This window comes from Python bivittatus, unplaced genomic scaffold, assembly GCF_059951505.1.
Source record: "Python bivittatus isolate LINGU-HERP-01145 unplaced genomic scaffold, Pbiv_v1 ctg000480_np1212, whole genome shotgun sequence".
NCBI lineage: Eukaryota > Metazoa > Chordata > Lepidosauria > Squamata > Pythonidae > Python > Python bivittatus.
In genome coordinates, this window is record NW_028277075.1 from 23,198,199 (window position 1) to 23,220,390 (window position 22,192).

The following is a 22,192-nucleotide window of genomic DNA, read 5'->3' on the forward strand; positions in this document are numbered from 1 at the left end:
TGTTTATGGACTGCGTAGAGGCATCTGATTGATTTTTGGCCTGATCAGCAGGTCCTTTCTTACATTCCTGTGTACAGCAAACCTTGAGCAAAATATGGACTGTTTGGTTTTATTCCAGCTCTTCTACTCATGTGATAATGGGTCATTGATGTCAAGGAATGAGTTACTTGGTGATGTCAAGGTCTTTGTCTACCTTATTGGTATTATGATTCACCTCATTTGAGTCATAGAATCATAGCATTGGAAAGAGTCATTTCCTAACATTCAAGTAATATCTGCCTTTGTTCCATGAGTTAAATCCATTGGTTTTTTAAAAATTAATTTAATTTTTTTTTAATTACAAAAAAGGAAAAATACATAAAAGTGCTTTAACATAAAAGTGAATTCAACCACAAAAAAGTAAATATATCATTACAGTACACAATTACAATTCTATATATGCTTATCTAATACAAATATTATTCAGGAACATATATATTTCTAATAGTTATATGACTAACCTGCTTTTTTTAAACCCAGTATATTTTGTATAAATGAGTCCCATATTTCATTATACTTGTCCATACAAAGTCTACGTCTATAGGCAGTCCATTCATAAGTAGCAAGTGTAATCAGGTCTTCAATCAATTGACTAAATGGGGCCATACATTTATCTTTCTAATGTTGTAATATCAGTCTTTTGGCCAAAGTAAGGGTACAGAGAATCCACGTACGTTGTCTGGTTGTCAAGTTCCATGTGCTAGGTATATAGTTCAAAAGAATATTATCCTCTGAAAATGTTAGCTTTTGTCACACAATCATATTTATATAGTCTACTACTTTCTCCCAAGACTATAGTACATTACAGTATTATATACACAGTATATATACATTACAGTATCTCCCAAAAGTATAGGACATTGTAAAAATATATGTTTTAAAGAGGCATTGTCCTTATTACATCTCCAACAAAATGCTGTTTTTGACAATCCTTTTCTATACAGACATAGTGGAGTCCAATACATTCTAAATATTATTTTTTGTTGTATAAGTCATAGTTTAAGGTCCATTGACACTCTTGCTATAGAAATTAAGACATTCTCTCATTGCCTAGGCAATATAGACACCTCTAATTCTTTAAAATCCATTGTTTTATGTTCTGTATTTTTAGGTGATACAGAACAAGTCTTGGTTTTTTTTCTGTGTGACATCCTTATACTGTAAGCACTTGAAGAGTGCTGTCATATCCCCTCCTCTCCCCCAGGCTAAACTTTCCCAAGGTCTTCAGTCTTTCTTCAGACCAGCTAGGTGCCAGCAACATCATCCTTTCTGCCCTTCTCTGAACTGCTCCAGGAGCATGAACAGTAGGCTTTATTTTTATGGATGCAGTCAAGTGGAGAGGTTTACAGTTTATGCATTTGGCAATGGTTGGCTGGCCAGATTTAAAAATGGGAATGGATTATCTCCAGCTTAGGATAGAAAAAGGGGTTTCAGTTATTGCAGCTTGTCGTGCAGGGAAGAGCCATTTCCTTGTCTCTGTAACTACTACACTCATTGTTGCCATCCTCCTCTGTTTAGCTACTAGGCTCAAAGGATTGGAAGGGGCCACTTAGGACATCTAGTCCAATTCTTGCAAAGAACAGGAATCCAAGTGAAAGCATCCCCAACAGATGGCTGTCTGGTGTGAATCTGATAAAAAGGAGCCCACCACTTCTTTGCATAATTGGTTCCATTGTGTTGCCTCTATTGTTAGATTCTTTTTGAAACATTCAAGTGGTATTATAGAACTCAGCTCTTGACATTCTTCAGTGTAACATCTGTTCAGATATTTGAAGAGTACTGGCATCCTCCCTGTCAATCCTTGTTGCTCTTCTCTGAACCTGTTCCAGTTTGTCTGAATTCTCCTGCAAGTGTGATGCCCACAACAGAAAGACATTAAGTTCTGCAGAAACTAACCACTGTTGCCTGTTTACTGAAAGGCATACAAAAGGAGAAAGGAACCTCTCATTTGTGAATTAGTGAGTTTCTTGGTGGGTATGGCCCTCCTTTTTTACTTGATCCAGCTCCCCAAATCCAATTTTCTCAGCTAAATATATTGTGGCTTTGTTTTCCACACAGTTGTTATTTGGAATTGAATGTTATATGTAAACAAGTTCTCTCTGGCAATAGAAAAATAGCATTTAGTTTGTTTTTTATTTATCATATTTATATAGCCACTCATCTCACATAAAGTGGCTCTGGATGGCATACAACAATTAGAAAGAATAAACACATAAAAAACAATTACGAGTAAAAAAACTGAAAAGTTTAGTTTCTCTTAATACTAAAGAGGAAATTTATGAGAAATGGGCAGCAGAAAGATGTTTTTGAACACACTGAGAAGCCAGCAGAGAAGCAAGCAAGGAAGAAAATATAAATGGAGCTCTGTTTCTAGACAAGGGGAATAGAAGACTAAAAATTATAGATAAAATTCAAGTTTAATAACATTTAATAAGAGAATTCTACATTAGATTTTGATGTAGCTTCACCAGCAACATATTTAAAATGACAAACAGCCAATATTTTCCATTTTGTGGATGATGTTTAATAATTCATCAAGTGGACAGGATAAGAGAAGGAAAAAGTGGCAAATAAGTCTGAAGATTTTTTTCTTTCTAGCTTATATTGAAGAGAAGTGCTGAGAAAAATTACGCGATAATCTAAAACAAATAGGCCCCTGACTTTTGAAAGTGGCAACAGTGACCAAACAATGACAGAGCAAGCTGCACCAATGTGATTCATGTCCTGCTTCAATCATTTGTACGTTGAGAGCAGAAAGCAGAAAGGAAGAATCTGATGGTATCTTATTTGTTTTCAGCGGCTTGAGCTGTCAAGTTGAACCTACCCTGGGAACGGGTGTACTTCTATCACTTTTATCAGCAAGACTGAAGATGCTGTCCGAAGTATGGACACACATCATTCGGCCAGAAACTATGATTTGCAAACTACAATAGCCGGTTCAAACAATAAACTTAGCCCAAACCAAACAAGTTACAGGATGGTTCACTGCAATGTGAAAATATGCCAGTTGTGACTTATTCGCCAAATTAATTGCTTTGTGTGAACTCAGTCATCATGATTACTGTTTTTTTGAGGGGGGGGGGTTCTATTTTGTGTGTGTGTTTCATTTTTCCTTCACATATCTCTCATGCAATATGTGAGGCTGAATGTGGCAAGTTTATTTGAGGAACCAGATCCAGCAGAGTTGGCAGGGGAGCTTTGTTTGGCAAGTCCTAGGCAGCGGGCCTTTTCTGCTGTGGCCCCCACTTTATACAACATCCTTCCCCCCAAAGTGAGGCTGGCTACCCCCCTTTTAATTTTCTAGAAGTTCCTCAAGATCTGGTTGTCTCATCAGGCCTGGGGACCCCAGAGGACTGGCGAAATATTGAGATGGCTCCAGTGTAATTAACACCTGCTCTTCACCTGATCTTTTTTATTCTGTTTTAGTTTTGTGCCTTTTATAGTTATAAAGTTTTTAATATTAATAGTGATATTAACTTGTATATATTGTTTTTAATTTTGTTGTACGCTGCCCAGAGTCACTTGATTGTGAGATTGGCGGTCATATAAATATGACGAATAAATAAATAAAGGTGGGAACTTGACCAAACAATTATGTAAACACTGAGAAAGTGTCTCCAAGTTGCAAGGCCAAGAAAAATATGGCCAAATTTCCATTGACTAGAAAAAGACTGGAGGAAAGGCCTAGAATTAAATGCTGGAACAGACATTAGAAGTAAAAGACTTGATTGTTGTGTTCTACAGTAAGCAGGTCTTCTGCTTATCTATAATTTTGATCTTATCTGTCATAAAGCGGCTTGTTGTAACAGTGAGCTTCTGCTGTATGCAACTTTGTGAATATGAGTTATTGGGTCTGCAGCGTTTTATAGTTGTGCCTGGCATGAAGTTTGACAGCAAGATTTTCTTTCTTCTACACCCAGCACAAAAAAAAATTGGAACATTTAGAACATTCTCACAGACTCACAGAGTGCCATATCAGGAGCACACATTTTTTTTCTTGTTTTAACTTTTGTACCTCTCACATTCTTGCTAGCAAAACAAGCATGCCCCTATTTTATCATGCAAGCCAGAATCTTATCATATGAGCCTTCTCACACTCTATTCTGCACCCAGAAAACATTGAGCCTCCTCTCCAACATCTGCCTTGCCCTGTGAGACTTGCAATGGGAAGAGAGATCCCTTCCTTACCTGTTCAAATCTGTATTCAGAATTCTTTCTGTATTCTTATGAACAGGGTCAGATGAATAACCTTCATGGGACCTCTTGTCTTTTACCTCCCCTTTTCCTTGGGGAAAGTGAGAACTGTGCCCCAATGACCAGCTATGTGTTCCTCCTTCCTTGAGAGATGAAGTATTACAGCTCTGCCACAGCAGCTGGCCAGGAGGACATTTTGGAGTATCTAAAATGACCCACCTCCTTCTCCATAACTTGAATGAGCTCATTTTACAGCAAATGCCAAAACCATATTTGTTGTCATTCCAAACTCTGACTAACAAACTGGCTGGACTGTTGCATCTTGCCCTCTCCTCAGAAAAGGGACACAGCTTCCTTGGATTTTACAAGCCTACCGCATATCAAAGGCCTTGATGAAGGGTGACCTTTGTTCTGAGATGGACCATTTCATTCCCTATCACAGCCTCCACTCTGCTCTTGAAATAGCTTGCTTGTTTATTCATCAAGTTTTCTGAAACTATGATTTGCCCAATCATCTCATTTCTGATGGAGGAACGCAATTCATGGCCCGTTTTTGGAAAGGTCTATTTCAATAACTGTGTGTAAGGTTCCACCTGTTCTCTGTCCATTGTCCACAGTTAGATGGAGAAACAGAGAGGACAGATGCCAGCTTAGAGTAATAATTTTCTTGTTATGTAAACTATCAGCAACATAATTCACCTGATCTTTTATTATGGCTAAATTTGCTTATAATAATTCAGTTCATGCCTCTACTGAGATGTTGATGTTTCAGGCCACCTATGGTTTCAACCCATGCCTGCTAATAAATGCTTCCCAGCATTCCCTCCTTCCAGAGGCTTTCTGTTTACTCCAGTAACATTCAGTCCCTCCTGTAGGATCAACTGGATCATGTCAAGACTTTCTATAGGTGTTCTGCTGCCATCACTAGGAAAGCCCTCTCATTGCTGGTGGAGACATTTGGCTTTCTACCAGACTCCTCTCTTCCACATGCCATCTAAAATGCCTAGTTTATTGAATAATTCCCAATAAATGTATGATTCAATCCTATGACTTTTTGTCTGCTTTCAGCCACCTTGAAAACACATCCAGTGTTCCACTATTTCCTCCTGATCCTGGAATGGCTCCCTACACACTTCTGTCCCATCCCCATCCCCCAATTTGGGATGGTGGGAAGAAAGAATTTGATCTGGATCTTGTTTTGGAATCTACAGGAGGGATATACTGGAATAATTAATTCCTTGGAAGGGCTACCTGGAAATTAAATGTTCAGGGGAAACATGATGAAGTACATATCCCTCATTTCCTTTGAAGTTTTATTTGCAATATACTTAGAAACCCAAGCTGCCTAACTGGCTGCACATTCAGGCATTGGCATCTGCCAGCAATTCTGACTCAGAGGCCTTGTGCTGGAGGGGGAGGGAAATATTTGAATTGAGAGAGAGACAGACAAACAGACCTACCCAGAGAACAGAGGAGGAATTCTGGAATGGGGCAGCTCCTATCTAAAAGAGTAGGAAATTCACCCTTCTTGCTGTCTAGTGTCAGAAGCAGCGAGGTAGAAAGGCATGAAGTGGGAGAGATTCTTCTGAGAAGAAAACAAGAAATTCCCTTCGTTCTTGAGATAATCAGGCAAGAGGAGGAAGGATACAACAATCTGAAGAGGGTTTTTTGCATCTGCCCCAACCAGCAAAGAATTAGAAATTGAAGGAAGCACATGATTCCCTTAAGTCACCCATAACCGGAGGGAGGGAAGGAGTTATACCTAGCACTTCCAGTATGAAGTGCTCTTACAATCTCAAAGCCAGGAAGATCATGCCCAAATTTCTGTTGATTCAAAAAGGCTTGAGGAAAAAGCCTAGAATTTAAACCCTGGAGCATCGTGTGTGTGTTTGTGTGTGTGTACATGTGGTATATAGCTTTATCTCTGTGTTGCACTGTAGGCAGATCTGCCCATAGATGGGTTCCATCTTGTCTGAAATAAGGCATCTTATTTAGCTGTGCTGTGTCTTTGAGTGTCTATTGTAAACAAGTTCCTGAAGAATGGTTTATAGCTCTGGACAGTTAAGAGTTATTGCTGTGCCTGGTGTGAAATCTTGACACACAACTAATGGAAGTTGGCACCCTCTTCCAAATGGGAAGGCCAGTCCTATAGCTAAACTTGGTCAAATCACCTACTGGGTCAACATATTGTACCCAACTGTAATATGATTTATTTAGTTTTGACTCAGTATAGACGATGATATCAACTACTGTAGTTTATATAATGTTTAAACAAATGATGGCTTAGCATGGTGTATGAAGTCAGTCGTTATCAGACCTGATAGTATAATTCTTAAAATATAGTCATTTGCATATTTACTTGGATATATCACAGAATCATAGAGTTAGAAGGGGCAAATTAGGCCATTGATTCCAAGTCTGGGTTTAGTGTAGAAATTCAAATTAAGCTAAATGTATTCTGTTTCCTCAGTCTCTCCTTGTAAGACTTACTTTCCAGTTTTTTGATCATCTTTGTTGTCCTTTCCACCTGTCCAAATCCATGTTCAAGTGTGGTGACTAGAACTGGACTTAATACTTGAAGTAAGACCTGACCAATGCAGAAAATAGTTTGGCTACTATTTCTTGTGTTTTTGAAACTTTACTTCTGCTGATGCAGCTAAAACTCCATTTGTTTTTCTTTTTTCACCAGTTATTTCACTCTGTTGACTCATATTCATTGAGATCATTTAATAGTACTTACTCCCAAGTAACTGAGTATAGGATTTCCTTGTAAAAAGTTCAAACCCACTTTTTGTATGCTTGTAAACAGAATTTAAAAGAGTAAGCTCTATTTTATTTAATGTGAAAGACCACAAACCTGAAGCAGTCCAAAAAAATAGGATGGTCCGTACCACCCCAGAATACAAATGCTGGATCTTTTTAAAACTCTAAATAAAACAGAAGGGAGAATAGCAACGGGTGGCCTTGTAGTACTGAATTCTGACATGTGTTCAGGTTTGAATTTCATGAAGACTAGCATGACCTCTACTTGAATCTGTTGATTTAAAAGGGTCTTTTCAAAATAAAAGACTTTACATTGTTTATACCTAGGCATAATATTGTAGCATTAAAAAATCCAAGCTGTATTTTATCTCAGGTTTTCCTGAATAATTTTTGTTTTGCAAAAATGAATTTAGTTGAATTGTGATGGTATCTAATTAAAGAGCATTTGGTTCCATAGGTATCCATGTGGAACATGGGCTAACCTATAGCTGAAAGTGTTAGCTGCATTGAGTGAAATTACATTTTCCTGAAAACACAAGTGAACTGAATGATGATCCTTTTGGACAGAGGTCACGCATTGTTGTGTTAAATGGTAACAGGCTTAGTGTGTTTTATGAACCCAGCCAACTGAATCTTACTCAAAAAACTATGATTGAACAAACCACAGTTTAGTGTGATTTGCAAACTCAGCCTTATATGGCAGTTAGGCTAGTCAGGCTGGCAGAAACTGCTTCCAAAGAGCAAATCTCTGGTCTCAGCTCATCCACAATAACCTCTCAGCTAAATTTCTGAAAGATGCTGTACACCAGCTTTCTCCAACCACCTGTTGTCTAGCAGAACTTCCCACTGCAGATGGAATAGGCTGTAAATTTCATCAATCCCAGCTATACCAGCTGTCAATTCATAGAACAAAAAGAGAACATTTGGTTTGATTTTAAGTATTTATTAAAAATGGTACCAATTATGAAAAAAAAGTCCAAGATGAATTTTAAATAGTTGGAAATAAGAAAAACAGAGAAACCCAGAAGTAAATATTCTGCAAAGATAACAAAAATGGGGAGCTCTTCTGATTTGCCACTGGTTGAGACAGAAGAGTCTGAAGACACACCACCATAACTAGATAAAATGCTACATTCTCACTGGGTCTCAGTCCATGGAAAAGGAGGTCTGTGCACTTCAGGCCCATGATGGCAAAGGATATAATGACAGAAACATCCTGCAAGCTAGGAGAATAATATATACAATATGAATGAAAACTTTTTAAGAACACTTTTAAAAATGACATGGCAATATTTGTCGCCTACCAGCTTTCCCAGTATAATTGGCTATTGCCAAATTAATTCCTTATTTAGAAAGTTGAAGATTTCTCTGAGTCAGCAACACATACATCTCAGATTCTTCCTTCTATAGCATTCTTAAAAGAAATCTGCAGCATACAATGTATGATGGAAAAGCAGAAGATTATAACAAATGTAGCTTAATATTTAAGTTGCTACATTGGAATAAGAGGAGATTCAAGACTCCTTAAGAGTGTAGAAATGAAGCTTCTTTAGGATCCCAATTTCACATTTTAAGAAAAAATATGTTTGACTAATATTTATATACTTTATTGACTTCAATAGACCAGAATATTGGAGGAAAAATGAACTCCTGATCCATTGGGACTGTAACTTTCCAGACTCCCATCTGGAAGGGTCTGGTTAAAGAAGGCTCATTTAGAGAATTGTGAACACTATGATATCTGGATTATTTTGTCAGCTAGGAAGAGTCACTGTTCTCTGATAAGGAACATGCTCATGCGGAGAAAGCTCCAGGTTCAAGTACTCGGTATGCTCAGTTTGAAAGATCCAGCAAAATGATGGGAAAGACTTTATTGTGCCCAGGACCTTGGGGAACAGCTGCTAGTTAAAAAAAAACACAAAAACCCACCCAGTTCTCCATTGTTTGGGACACACATCCTTGTATCTTGTTATAAGATTGTTACAAACAGTTCTCACTAAATAGTGAAAAGTCACAATAGATCCACAAAATTAAGAATGAAGTGACAGTGAGTCTCAGAAGTAAAAAAAAGTTGACCATTATTTAAATAACCAAGACTGTGTGAAATAAAGAACTAATTTGGTCTGGTATGCCATACCCGGTAAGGATAAAATGAAAACAGGATCCTCTATTTTTAATAGTTACAAAGCAGATGGAATTTCAACAGGTACATTTTTTTCAACCCCACAACAAAGTGGATCTGCCTTCTTTTACAGAGTGATTAAAGGTGCAGGAATTCCATCTTTACACAAAACATACTTCCTTAATTCTTATGGCTCCTATAATGATGAAATAGGCAACAATTCTTGAAAATAAAAGCACTTTGAACAAAGAAAGTTATATAAATATTTATATAACAATATAAACAATTGCCATACAGGTTGTATAAGCCCATATCACTGAAAGGGTGCCAATGCTAGCGTGGCCACCTCCTGGCTGCAAAACTCCAGGGAATTACTAGATGGCAGCAGAGAGAGACAGAAAACTAACTCCTTGCTGTCAAGTCCAATATACCAACCCTAACCAATGCTGTTTAAATAAACACCCATACCAATTTTTAAAAAACTTTTTATAAACATTGTACACACAGTGATTTTCCTAACAGCATTTAAAAATATAAATGATCCAATATACCTTTCCTACTCTTAAATTCATCCTCTAATCTCATTACTCAAAGGCTGAAAATATTACAAAGGCCTCTAGAAACACATCCCAAAAGAGTTTCTGGGTCCCCATCTTTCCTGGAGGTACAAGCCTCTGTGCACAGAATGTAAGTTGCAATTAAAGCTCATAGAAATCAAGAGGACAAATGACTGGTGACACCTCGGTTGATTTCAGTGGACTTCATTTGAGCACTGTGAAGTTCCCCCAAGAGTCACATGGCTTTCTGTTTTCAGAAATCACCTTCCAAAGTAGATTTCTAAGAAGTTCCTATTTTTTCTGTGAATTCAAGGTGGGGGGGAGGGATAATATGGTGGCACATGCATGCTCATTAATCCAGTTTCATAGTCAGTGAGTTGCAATAACCCAACCAATAAATCTGTCTGGGTTGCCAGTGCTTCACCCAACCTACTTAGCTGTGTCTTTAAGGCAACTTGATTTGCATACATGCGCAGGGATAGTTTTTATGGCAACTTGCCAGTTTCATCAGCACAAATCACTGTTAACAGAATACAGCAAAGGCAGTTAAATACTGGTGATCCTATTTGAGGCAAAGGGAAAGAGGAACTTAAAGACCACATTTTATTTATAGACAGACACAATTATATTCCAGCGCATGTGACATATTTAGCGTCTTTTCTCCTGTTGCTGATGAGTAAAAAGCCGACATTTGTAGGAGTTCAGCATTGTTTTAGATGCTGAAAGAATGGCATTGCTCACTGTGAAATTCTTTCAGTTAAGCAACCCAAAGCAACCTACAGTCATTTTATTATGTTTAAGTGTGTGTGTGTGTATGTGTGTATATATAAATATAAATTTTAATAACTGGAATGACATTTGTTAACAAGAGTTGCCAGCTGACCTGGAAAAAAAAACTTACATCTTGAACAGCAGATGAAGCTTTTCAGACCATGAAGATAAACAGTGGCTTGAATCCAAACTTAGTCCTTTTTTTTAAAGAGAATTGCTGAAATACAGGCCACTTCCCTAGGTTTCATCAGAGTTAATGGCTCTACTCTAAGGAGGACTAAGCGGGGATCCAATCCACTATCACCTGCTAATGTCTACAGATCAAGTAGCATTTACAAATCAGTTACAGTTGGAAAAGTTGGCAAATGTTTTTCTTTTCACGGTATGAAATAGCTGAAAAGTAAGGCAGGCATGTGAATCTTAGATGGAAAAAGGACATTTGAATATGCAAAATAATACTTTAAAAACATGTTTGTGTTTTTAAGATATAGACCTGAAGCTTTCTTTGTGTTTTGTAATCCATTAAGATATTAAAATGACATGCAACATGATCCTACACAGGCTTACTCAGAAGCAAGTCCTTTTACAGTAAAATGGAAGTACTTTCAAGTGTACATAAGGTTGAACCTTTGGTTTATTAACTTCTGATTTCACACTCTAACCTGAAGAATACATTTTTTTAAAATCTCCAACTAATAAAATAGTTAAGCATTATATGGTTGTCATTAGGACCAATTATCCCCTTCTCTATTTTACATTAGTATAACTGTGGGTGAAATATGCCACTGATGGATAGGTTGCACCTGAAGTTCTGTTTTTGCATGTTGCTGACTCCAATGTGAACTTAACCCCAGTAGAACTGAACACATATTGCCAGACGTATAAAATATGATATGTGGTAATGAACCACAAGACCATCTGCTTTCAGTACACAAAACCAATCAGGTTAGGAGTAAAATAACACATAAATGTAAGCCACCTCTCATTTTATCGTTAGCATGCTTCTTCTACCCAGGGTATTAAAACTTGTGTCTCAAACAAGGCTTGGAAAGTTGGCCTCTCCAAATGTGGCTGGACCAAGCTCCCAGCACTCCTCAGCATTGGTCACATTGGCTGAGCTTGCTAAAAACAGCTGTTCAGCAACATTTGGAAGACCATAAGCCAGCCGCGTCTTAAAAGATAGTGTACTGGATTGCCGGATTGTAAACCAGAGATCTGTCCTCTACTTTTAAATTCCTTACCATATCAGGAGAGAAGGTAGCCACAGAGAACTGGTTCAAATACTTCTCCTACCTGAAGTGAAAAAAAGATGGTGCCCTCATTCCAATTACAGAAAAGTAGATGGAAGTGAAACTTTACTTCAATGCTAAGGATAGGACAACCACCTCCACATTTGCAGGATAATTTAGGACCACAGACTGCTTCACACACACCTCACTATTGTTCCCCATCCCTCAGCTCCTGCTTCCTAAGGGTGCTAATCTCTAGTCTTGCTTGTTTCTGGCCTCCAGCTTCAGATGTATTATATGCAGAAGCAAGAGGACGGCTCAGGTGAACAAAGCTACTGCTGACTGATTTACTGAAGAGCTTAACAAATACAAGCAGGGATTTTGGAATTCTACTCTAGTGGCCCCGTGTCAAATCTCTGGGATTGTAAAATAGGTTAAAACAACCATTTGTGATTGGAGTCCACTTTAAAAAAAAAAAAATCACTCTGCAAGGGTCTCAGGGCATGGTGGTGACATCAGTGGAGGAAACAAGCTGATGTGTGTGCGTGCGTGCATATTATAGTTTTCAGGGGCTTTCTTCACTTGTTATTTCTCCAAAAATAACAAGTGGGGGGAAATGCTCTTGAATTCCATTTTACCTCCAAATTTCAGCAACATGATTGGGAGAGGATACTGCAAAAATGGGGCTGGATTGGTGTCTGTAGCCTAGCCATCAGATTATTTGTTGTTCTGAACCAGTATAAAGAAACTTCATTAGAACCAATTAACGCTACGTTGTAGCTAGGTAATCTGAGTAGACACTGCAGTTATAACAATAGTTTTGATGTTTCTAAGGATTCCTTCTTTAATTTATTGCAGCCAGTTAAATCTTCTATTGTTATCCATTCTGCTTACAGCCAGTGGGTTATCTATACGAAGCACTGCAATAAACGTATGTCCCATTTCATAATTCCGTTTGACTTTAGAAAAGTCTCCCATCTTTGCATTCTGCAAGGCACATCTGACTCTACTTCTTGCGTGATTAATGCCTTTCCCAGGCTTTTCTATGAGGTGGAATTGTCAATATGTGTCCAATCTCAATTATAGCTGCAATTCTTGTTATAGATGTCTTTATTTGTACCAAACAGTGATTAGAGTTAATCAATTCTACATGACAACAGCATCCTTGCATACCTAAGGTTTGATCACAGTGCCAGTAGAGCACCATTTTAATTCATAAAAGAACAAAACAAGACCCAAGACCAATGTGTGGAAAGCAAAGTCACAGATATGGCTTTCTATAGGGATGTTGGATCACCCTCTTTGGCTGATACAACCAAAACTTGCAAGTAGGTGAAGAGATTAGTAAAGTAGAAAAGCCTTCAAAAATGAGAATTCCAGCCTTTGGGAACACTGACAAGAACTTGCTGCCAACAGGCTGCTTAAGTTGGCAGAACAAGACAGGCAGACCTGGTACAATAGGAAAATAAAACACCATGAAATAAAGGAAAATCCACACAACCCAAAGAAAACAACAGCAACATATACAGTCACAGAAGTTGCACAACAAAAGACTGCTAACCCAGGACAATCAGCCAGTGTCCCCAGGGTCTTTATCCTCAGGGTCTTTATCTGAAGACCATTCCTCTATTCTCTCCCCACCTTGGCCTGGTTTTTGGCAGCTAGAAGTCACCTCAGGCAGTACAGTTTGTTATGATTGCTGTCTCAGTTTCCAAGAACTGCAGCAAAAGCACTATTACTGGAGAGAATGCAGCCAAGGAAAGTTTGATTTAAAAAGGATTAATAAAGAACCAGCTGAAACAGGGAGAAAGAGATAGCAAAAGGAAAATTCCCTTCTCAGTGGAGGCTTTTGCTGTAAAATTGCTCTGCCTCATTTGCAACATTTTACTGAGGTGGTAGTGCTTCAGATGATGATGCAGATTATTTGGAACTCTCCCATGGTCTTTCCACCATGGTTAAGCCTTTTTAATGTCTGCTAAATAGCCATTAAGGAGAAAAGACAGAAGAGTTCCCCCACAACTTTAGATTGGTGGCACAAGGTAACCTCCACCCCAAGCTAAGGACTCTTGCTTCTTAATACAAAGGGCCAAATCCAATTCTCTTCCCACTAAATAATTGAATCAAGTGATCATGAGAGAACTGCCCCTCCAAAGGTTAATTTGGTCTCCCTAATTGACCCACTTTAGAATAAGGAAGAGTTATTTAAGAGAAAGCTCAGATGTCCTAAGCCAGCCCTGAGTTACATATCTATCCATTCAAAAAACTTGGGACTCATAGGCAACATCAGCTTGCAATATTAATAAGATTCACAGAATTCATTGGGAAGACTCTCATTAAGTTAAGATAGTCTAGCCAGAATACATGAGATAAGGACATCGAATGGCCACAAGAAGGCAGAGGAGGTAAGAAATGATTACATGCTAATTTTCTGTTATTACATCTTAAGTAAATTGTTCTTGTTCTACAGGATATGAAAAATCTAAAATTCAGATAGGCTTCCCAAGTCCTCACCCAGGAATAGTACACATTCCTTTACTTATATGAGATGGGATGAAGCCATTATGCCTTATAACCAGTTCAGCCCCATTGCAGGTTCTGTTCTTGATTATATACTTAAATAGATACACACTTATTATATTATATACCAATATTAGTTTAAGGTGGACACAATGCAAAACTCTTAAAGGTCCCAATTGGGACTTCTAGTCTTCACAGAAAAAGAATTGTGGGGAAGGCAATGTGCGTGTGCTTATATGCCCTGATCCTCCATCACATATTTACTGCTTGATCCACTGCAGGGAATAATGCAACAGAGTTTTGTGCTTCAGATTCCCGCTCTGTGTCGAAATTGATGGTGGATGAGTAGGTTATGTATCAGAGCAAGGCAATAAGGGGCTAAGAACTTCTTATACTGATCAGGAGAAACAGCAGCAAAAGGGGCTATCAAAAATGACCCATTAAAAAAAGTTCAAGGAAATAATCCTCTATCTCCAAATGCCATGATTCAATAATAGCGACAAAATTTGAGTCAATTTAAGGAAGGAGTGGTATATGAACATATTTATATGGCTGGGATTCCACACTTGACTCGCTAACTCTGATTCTTACACCCACTTCATTTAAGTCAGCCTTTCCCAATCTAGTGTTCTCTTGCTGGCTGAGAATTCGGGAGTTGAATCCTCAGCACATCTAAGGTACCAGACGGAGGGAGACTGTCCCAGGTAATCCATTTTCACATCTGATTTTACAATCTCTCAGGGGGATGGATTTGGGATAAAGAGTTTCCTTTCAAGAGGATTACAATAGGAGTCTGGATCCAGCAGGACCTCCCTAAGCAAAGTTCTATCAGGGAACTCTGGTTCACATCACACTCTTCACTGTTCTAGAGCCCACAATTTTCCAGAGGAGATTTTTAGAGAAATCAAAAAACTCTTTCTTCATTCTATCAGCAGGAATGCTCCATTAGATCAGAACCTACTGTAGAAGAAATCTGTTCTTCTTTTTGTAGAAGTCAAAAGTTGGATTCAGTCCAGGGTTTTGAGTAGCAAGTTTTCAACTCACCACAGAAATGGTGAAAAATAATCTATAATTCCATAATTAGCACAAATGGGGCAAAGACTCTTTTAGTAAAGACACAGTAGCAAGCTGGAATGATCTAGTACAGAGACACAAATGTCTGAAACCAAGCTGCCTGCCAAACTCAAAAGTCCCTCTCCAAAAAGATGAAATAAAAAATTTAAGCAATACTGGAAACTTTTGAATAAACTTTTGTCTGAAATATTTGTTCCTTCACACTGGGAAATACTTTTCAAATAATACTGATACAGTTAATTCATGTTGTTTTTATTTTCTTAAAACCAGTATATAAAAGGCCGTAATGTTAGAGATGCTCTCATTACAGTTACTTTGGGCAGACGTGCTAAACATAAATCCCTCTGACTGCATTCCTTTGTTAGCCCATTTTCTTGGTCCACAGAATACAATGAACCATAAACTAACCAAATTGCCTGAATTTGCACAACATACCAAAGCCCGGGGGGGAGGGGAGACCCATAAATGCAGTTATTATTAACCAAATTGTGTGACTTCAGACTCTAAATCTTTAACTTACTTATGTGGGAATGTTGCCTCTTAAGATAGTGGGAAAGTATTACTACATAGATTAGAATAGCAAATGTCTTCAGAATAGCAAAGGTCTTCATAGTTCAGAATAGCAAATGTATTCAGGAGGGCACTCTGGGAAGTATGTTGCTTTTGCAGAAATAGAGCCAAATGTCTACATAACCAGCCTTCCAATTCCTCTTGCTTCTCACTCGCCCTAAGATTGAAAATTCCAGAAGCCTGAAACCAGGGTGCAGAAACCTTTAAAAATCTTTTGGATTGATACCCCTCTACCTATCTCCAGGCAATAAAAAGCTTTCCCCTTCTTTCCTGCAATGTTTATGGGTTTTTTTGTTCTTCCAATAAAACTTTGGCTCCCAATTTTTCTAAATGGCAAAAGAAAAATAGGTACTTTTGGGCATTCAGTAGTTTGTGGCTCCATCTCTGACACTGTGATCATAATGAGGCTTTATGTAAAATTAAGGCACTTTCATCTGCTAAGTTAAACAAATTCTGTTTGATGTTTAGACTTAGAAAAGAGAGAAACCAAGGTAGGTAAATGGCTTCTTTTGTAGTTCTGATGGCTTGTGCCAGCTGGACCCCAAAAGTAGAGGGTTTTTCCTTCACTTGTCCCTCCCAGTGACTACAATGGGAAGAAAGAGGATGGTGCAAGCTCCAGGCAGCTGGGATTCTACCCACTTCAAAGGTGTGTTGGCATATGAGGGCAGTGGAAAGCAGGGCCTCTACTAGCATGCCCTCCAAAGACCTTCAAAGTACCAACTGTGGACAGTTTGCAACCTTATGGAAGGGCCTTGTGAGGCTGGATTTCTCTCTCCAAGGACAACCCTTTCTTTCTGTCCTTAGGGAAGGAAATCTGAGAAATCTTATTGTTTGGGGAATAGCTTCTTTTACTACTGTAAGAATTGCAGCTTTAGAGTAGTAAAGAAAGTTACATTTGATAAGAGAGTACTGCTTATATCTTATTTTCCTGACTTTAGTTGAAAGACAGGAGGGGAACCTATATGTTCCCCTGAGTGTAATGATTGTGTGTTACTATTCAAGACTCACTCCCTGTTTATACCAGTATCTCCAGTATTTAAAATGTTAGGATGCAGCTGTACATATATGCTGTTTCACAGTTGCTTCTTAGCAGATTTTCCTCAAAGTTTACTCATTAGGAATCTGGTAGTTACCCCAAACTCATTTCAACCTCAGTCCTAGAATATCACCAACAGCCCAGCACCAACTCAACCAAAACTTCCTTACATTAGCTCCTACTTGCACCTTGATTACAAGCCATACAACTTGGGGAGATTTTTCTTCAACAGTGTTGGACCAAAGCTCCCCACTACAGAAGACAAGGGAGTCAGAAGGCGTCCTTTGAAAACAAGTCTTTTGTACAACAACAAGCACCCTCAGGGTCACAGGAACCTCACATCTGTCCAGTGGCACACACATCTGTAACCTGGGCTTGTTCAGTGCTCCCAGCAGACTGGATGGAACCTGGAAGAGGCAGTGCAGGTCTCACCTCTGACCCACTCGTTGTCTGTTTGCCTCCATGTTCAAGGCCAAGTTATGGAGGAAGAGAAGGATCTGCCACCAGACCTGATTTCTGTTCTGCTGGTGCTGTAAAAAGGGAAAATTGGTCTAAACAAGATTACTCATACAAAATGTTAAAGCCACAATTCAAAAGCTTAACTTATCCCAATAAAAACTAAGTTACATTTTCAAGAACAGACACTTTAATCCCAGCAATACTGCAGATATAAAGGAAAAAGCATTGGCCCCAGGGTATGTGAGTGTGACTAGTAGTAGTTTCTCTAGGAATAATTGTAGCTCCAATATTATGAAAGAAAAAAGCAGACCCTTTATGTATTGTGCACAAAAGGATTAACCCCCCCCTTTTTTTTTTTTTGCAGGATTCTGCAGAGTTTAGCCAAGTGCTGTTTTTAATCAGATTGGCTTCTGAGTGTCTCATAGCCCAGCTGCAAGAACAAACAACTTCTTTCCCCCTTTTTTCCTAAAGGAGAGTACCCCCCTCTTCCAGCAAACATAGGAGAGAGGGAAGGGAGGGGGAAGAAGAGAAGTGTAGCTGGTGATCCATCTGTAAGTGATTTGACACTGTGAAGGTCAAAGGGTTAATCTTCAATTTAAACCACACTGCTGAGACAGCAAAACTGATTTTATCCAGTACAAGAAAACACACTCCTATACACACACATACTCCCCCCACCATGCTTTGCTTCCCAACATCTCCAAGATAATACTGCCCTTTTTTAATAGCTCCTTTTGACAGTAAGCCATAAATAATCAGTCTTGGAGCCCTTTCCTACTGACTGGAGCCAATTAAACCTTAAGCAAGAACACGCTTGAAAACAAAACCCAACAAAAAACCTAGGGGTTATTTCAGGTCCCCATTATCAAGCAACACATTTTGAAGCTTGACTGGGGGTGGGGAGGCTTCAAGCTCTAACTCTGCTACCTTTAGATAGGACTAGCAAGAGCTCAGCTTTCATCAAATGTCACAATCCATGCTTTGTATGATACGTGTCTTTGTCAAAAGACAGAGGCATCATTGATATAAAGAGATAGATCTAGAGATCCAGCAAGCAAAGTCCCATGTACATTATGTCAAAGAGGCCATTTTCTCCAATTCTACCTTCCCTGGAGCAAAAAAATTTGCTCCAGAACATTGGCGGTCCTCCAGTAGAGCATGGAAAATGGCTCAGGGAGCTGCTGAAGGGGAAGGGAGAGAATCAAGGGAATTAATGTTTGAAGGCCTCTTGCCTTCCAACATCAGCAGGAGTCTCTGCTAGATTACAGACCCCTCCACCAATGGATCTACTTGTGGAAGAAGAACTGAAGCCATGAACATTGTTCTGTAAGGCTATACTTTTCAGAAATAGGGTGGCCTGACATGTGTTTCAGAGAGCTGCAGGGATTTAGAGAAACAGTCCTTTAAAATAAAGGCCCTCTGGCAACTCCAGAATTGTTTTGTCTTCATAAGCCAAGAGTCTACCTCATCCAGAAGCTAGACCTCAGTTAGTGTTTTTTCATCCATAAGTGCCATCTTAATAACAGTACTTCCTCCAGATTTATTTATTTATAAGATTTATATAGTAGCCCATATTGTGCAACATAACCTGGGAAGCTCACAAACAATAAAAACCATAAAAAACTAAAAGACAATACAGGTAGCCCATATTGTGCAACATAACCTGGGAAGCTCACAAACAATAAAAACCATAAAAAACTAAAAGACAATACAGGTAGTCCTCATTTAGCGACCACAATTAGGACCAGCAACTTTGTCATTAAGCGAACTGGCCACTAAGTAGGAAATCACATGACTGTCATTGTGGTTTTCTTTTTTCCACTCCCCCGCCCTTTGGAATGCTCATCCCAGTGCTGGGTGCTGGGATAATTAGCAAGAAGGGAATTAATGTTTGTATTCACATTCATTGGAGAGGGATTACAAGAGAGTAAGTAGGCACACAATGGGGAATACACACTGAAAGCAATGTGCTGGCACCAGCAGCCCCAAGCTAGCTACACAAACAGCCTGGTATATTCCCCATTGCGTGCCTGCTTATTCTTTTGTAATCCCTTCCTCTCCAATTTTTCTGCTCTGCAAGGTGTGTGTGTGTGTGTGTGGGGGGGGGGGAATCAACAGGTCAGGCACAGGACAATGCGTACTAACTGTAATGTGACTGAGGGATGCTGTGAAGCTCATAAATGAGGTTACTGGTAAAGTTATTTTTTCAGCACTGTCGTAACTTCAAACAGTCACTGAATGAGGCAGTCGGTAAGTGACGTCTACCTGTACAGAAAACTCTCATTGCCCCCAACTGCTAGACATCCCCACAAAAAACCTTTCTGGGCCCCAGCCTCATACTACCCCAATACTTGTGGGAAAAGCCAGGTCTTCACGGCTTTTTGGAAAGTTAGGAGAGTAGGAGCCTGCCAGATCTCAGGGGGGAAGGTGTTCCAAAGGACAGGGGCAGCTACTGAGAAAACACACTGCCTAGGTCCCACTAAATGGCAACATTTGAGGGAAGGGATCTGGAGGGCACCCACCCTATCAGACCTAGGGGAATGGGCAGATACTCTCGGGGAGAGGTGGTCTCGCAGATAATCTGGCCCTGTGCCATTCAGAGCTTTAAAGGTGATAACCAGCACCTTGAATCGCACCAGGAAAGAAACTGGAAGACAGTGCAGTTTGCCCAGCACTGTAGTGTAACATGGGTGAATTGTGAGGCACCCAGAAGAAGATGAAACTTTGCAAAGGCCCCCCAAGCCATAGCTGCCACCTGCTCCTTAACCGGATCCACAAGTCCAAGAGGACATCCAAACTGTGTACCAGCTGTCTGGGGAGGTGCAACCACAGCAAGAGTCAAAGATGATACTTCCCCAGAACCAGGGGGACCAAAAAACCAGAGCCACTCTGTCTTGCTAGGGTTGAGTCTAACCTGATTCCTCCTCATCCAAATCCTTACAGCCTCCAGGCACTGAGCCAGCACCAGGACAACATCACTTGGTCAGCCAGGGGTGGAGATTTATAACTATAGTATGCTGATGATACCACACCCATACTGTTGGATGACCTCTCCCAACAGTCTTGTGTAGAGGTTAAAGAGAAGGGATGAAAGGTCCGAGCCACATTGTAGGGTCAATCTGTCACTCCCACCAACACCGGCTAGAACCTGCCACAGAGGAAGGAGAAACACTGCAAAACTGCCCTCCGCTTCCAACTCCCAGAGCCAGTCCAGAAGGATGCCACAGTCGAGGGTAGCGAATGCTGCTGACAGATCCAGGACGGATGCACCACCCCCATCCTGAGCCCTCCGCAGATCATCCACAAGTGTGACCAATGTTGTTTCAGTGCTGTAATCCGGCCTGAGCTCTGACTGAAAAGAATCCAGATAATCTGTTTTATCTAGGGTTCTCTGAAGCTGAGGGCCTACCACCCGCTCAACAACCTTCCCTAAAAAGGGAAGGCTGGAGACTGACGACTGGGCCCAAGGATGGCCTCTTAAGAAGGTGGCATATCACCACCTCCTTTAAGGCAGGTGGTACCACTCCCTCCCACAGTGAGGCATTAATCATTGTTTGCATATTACCTCTTGGGAGGCTTTAACCAGGAGGAACTTGGGTCCAGAACAATGGTGGCAGAACTTACAGCTCCGAAGACCCTATCCACTTGTTTGGGGGTCACTGGCTCAAACTCTTCCCAGGTAACAGAGCCTAGACATGCCTGAGTCACTTCCATACAACCTGCCCAGCCAGTGTCCAACTCCAAGAAAAGTCAAGCAACTTTATTGGAGAGATGCTTAGAAAATTTTTCACGGTGGCCCAACAAGGACTCCCCATCTGGCAATGCATAGAGACGTGGATTACAGGTAGTCCTTGCCTAATGACTACATTTGGGACCGGAACTTCTATTGTTAAGCAATGTGGTCATTAGGCGAAACAACATGTGACCGCATCGCTTAGCAACTGCAATCCTGGCAGTCCTGGTCACCGTTGTTAAGTGAATCCCCCAGTCGTTAGGCAAGGCAACTTCCTGCTGGCTTCTCACAATCAAGTCAGTGGGGAAGCTGGCAGGAAGTTGCAAGCCCCAAGTGCTGCCAGGTGGTGGAGGGAATGAGGGGGTGCATGGGGGTGCGTGGAAGGGTCAGGTCGGGTGTGTAGGGGTGCAGTGTGGGTTGGGTGCGCGTGGGCCTCAGACCCGCTTGGATTTTCAGCCAAGACTTCGCTCTGGAGCTGAAAATCCAAGTGGTTCTGAGGCCCTCGCACACCTGACCCTCTCTCGCATCTTCCTGCACCCCCTCCCCCACCTAGGCCCTCCCCCATCCTCTGTGGCTGAAAATCCTGCTGGAATTTGCCACGGGGCATTTTCAGGCAGCCCCCAAAGCTCTGTGTGCTAAATGCCCCTGCACGGGGGGTTTAGCGCATGGAGCTTGGGGGCTGCCTGAAAAACGTTCATGCTGAAATCCAAGGATTTTGGCATGGGGCACTTTCAGGCAACCCCCAAAACTCTGTGTGCTAAACGCCCCCACACAGAGGGATCTGGATTTGCTTCTTTTATACTCCCCAACCCTGGATTATGAAGATTTCTAAATCTGAATTTCACATTTACTTGATTCCTTTTGACATCTAATGTTGCTTCTTATTGATTGCAGAACATTTACTACTTCTATGCCTTTGTATCAGAGCCAGTTTACACAGCCATTTGGATACCCTGGTGACATAGTAAAAGAATGTTCTTGCTTATGTTGCCACACGTGCAGAAATGTTGCTTCTGTGTTACAGTTGTATCCAACACATGGGCACTTTGCAGCTAGTGGCTTATCATTACTATATGTTGTTTAGCCACAGACTGATTTCTGTCTGTCTCCATCTTTGGGGTTTTTTAA

The 22,192-nt window shown here is 40.3% G+C and overlaps 1 protein-coding gene across 2 annotated transcripts in view; it reads right to left on the reverse strand.

Moving 5' to 3' along the window:
• Positions 1-372: 372 nt before the first annotated feature.
• The window catches only part of BMF (Bcl2 modifying factor), a 54,894-nt gene continuing 33,074 nt past the window's right edge, over positions 373-22,192 (reverse strand). The window contains exons 4-5 of one of the 2 annotated variants that reach the window (XM_088145442.1): positions 17,305-17,402; positions 373-1,883 (exon numbers count right to left, since the gene is read on the reverse strand). In XM_088145442.1, the coding sequence (XP_088001568.1) occupies positions 1,598-1,883; positions 17,305-17,402 (384 nt within the window). In that variant the 3' untranslated portion in view covers positions 373-1,597. Of the gene's footprint in view, positions 17,403-22,192 lie in introns of both variants that reach the window. The other variant, XM_088145443.1, reaches the window with a different exon arrangement.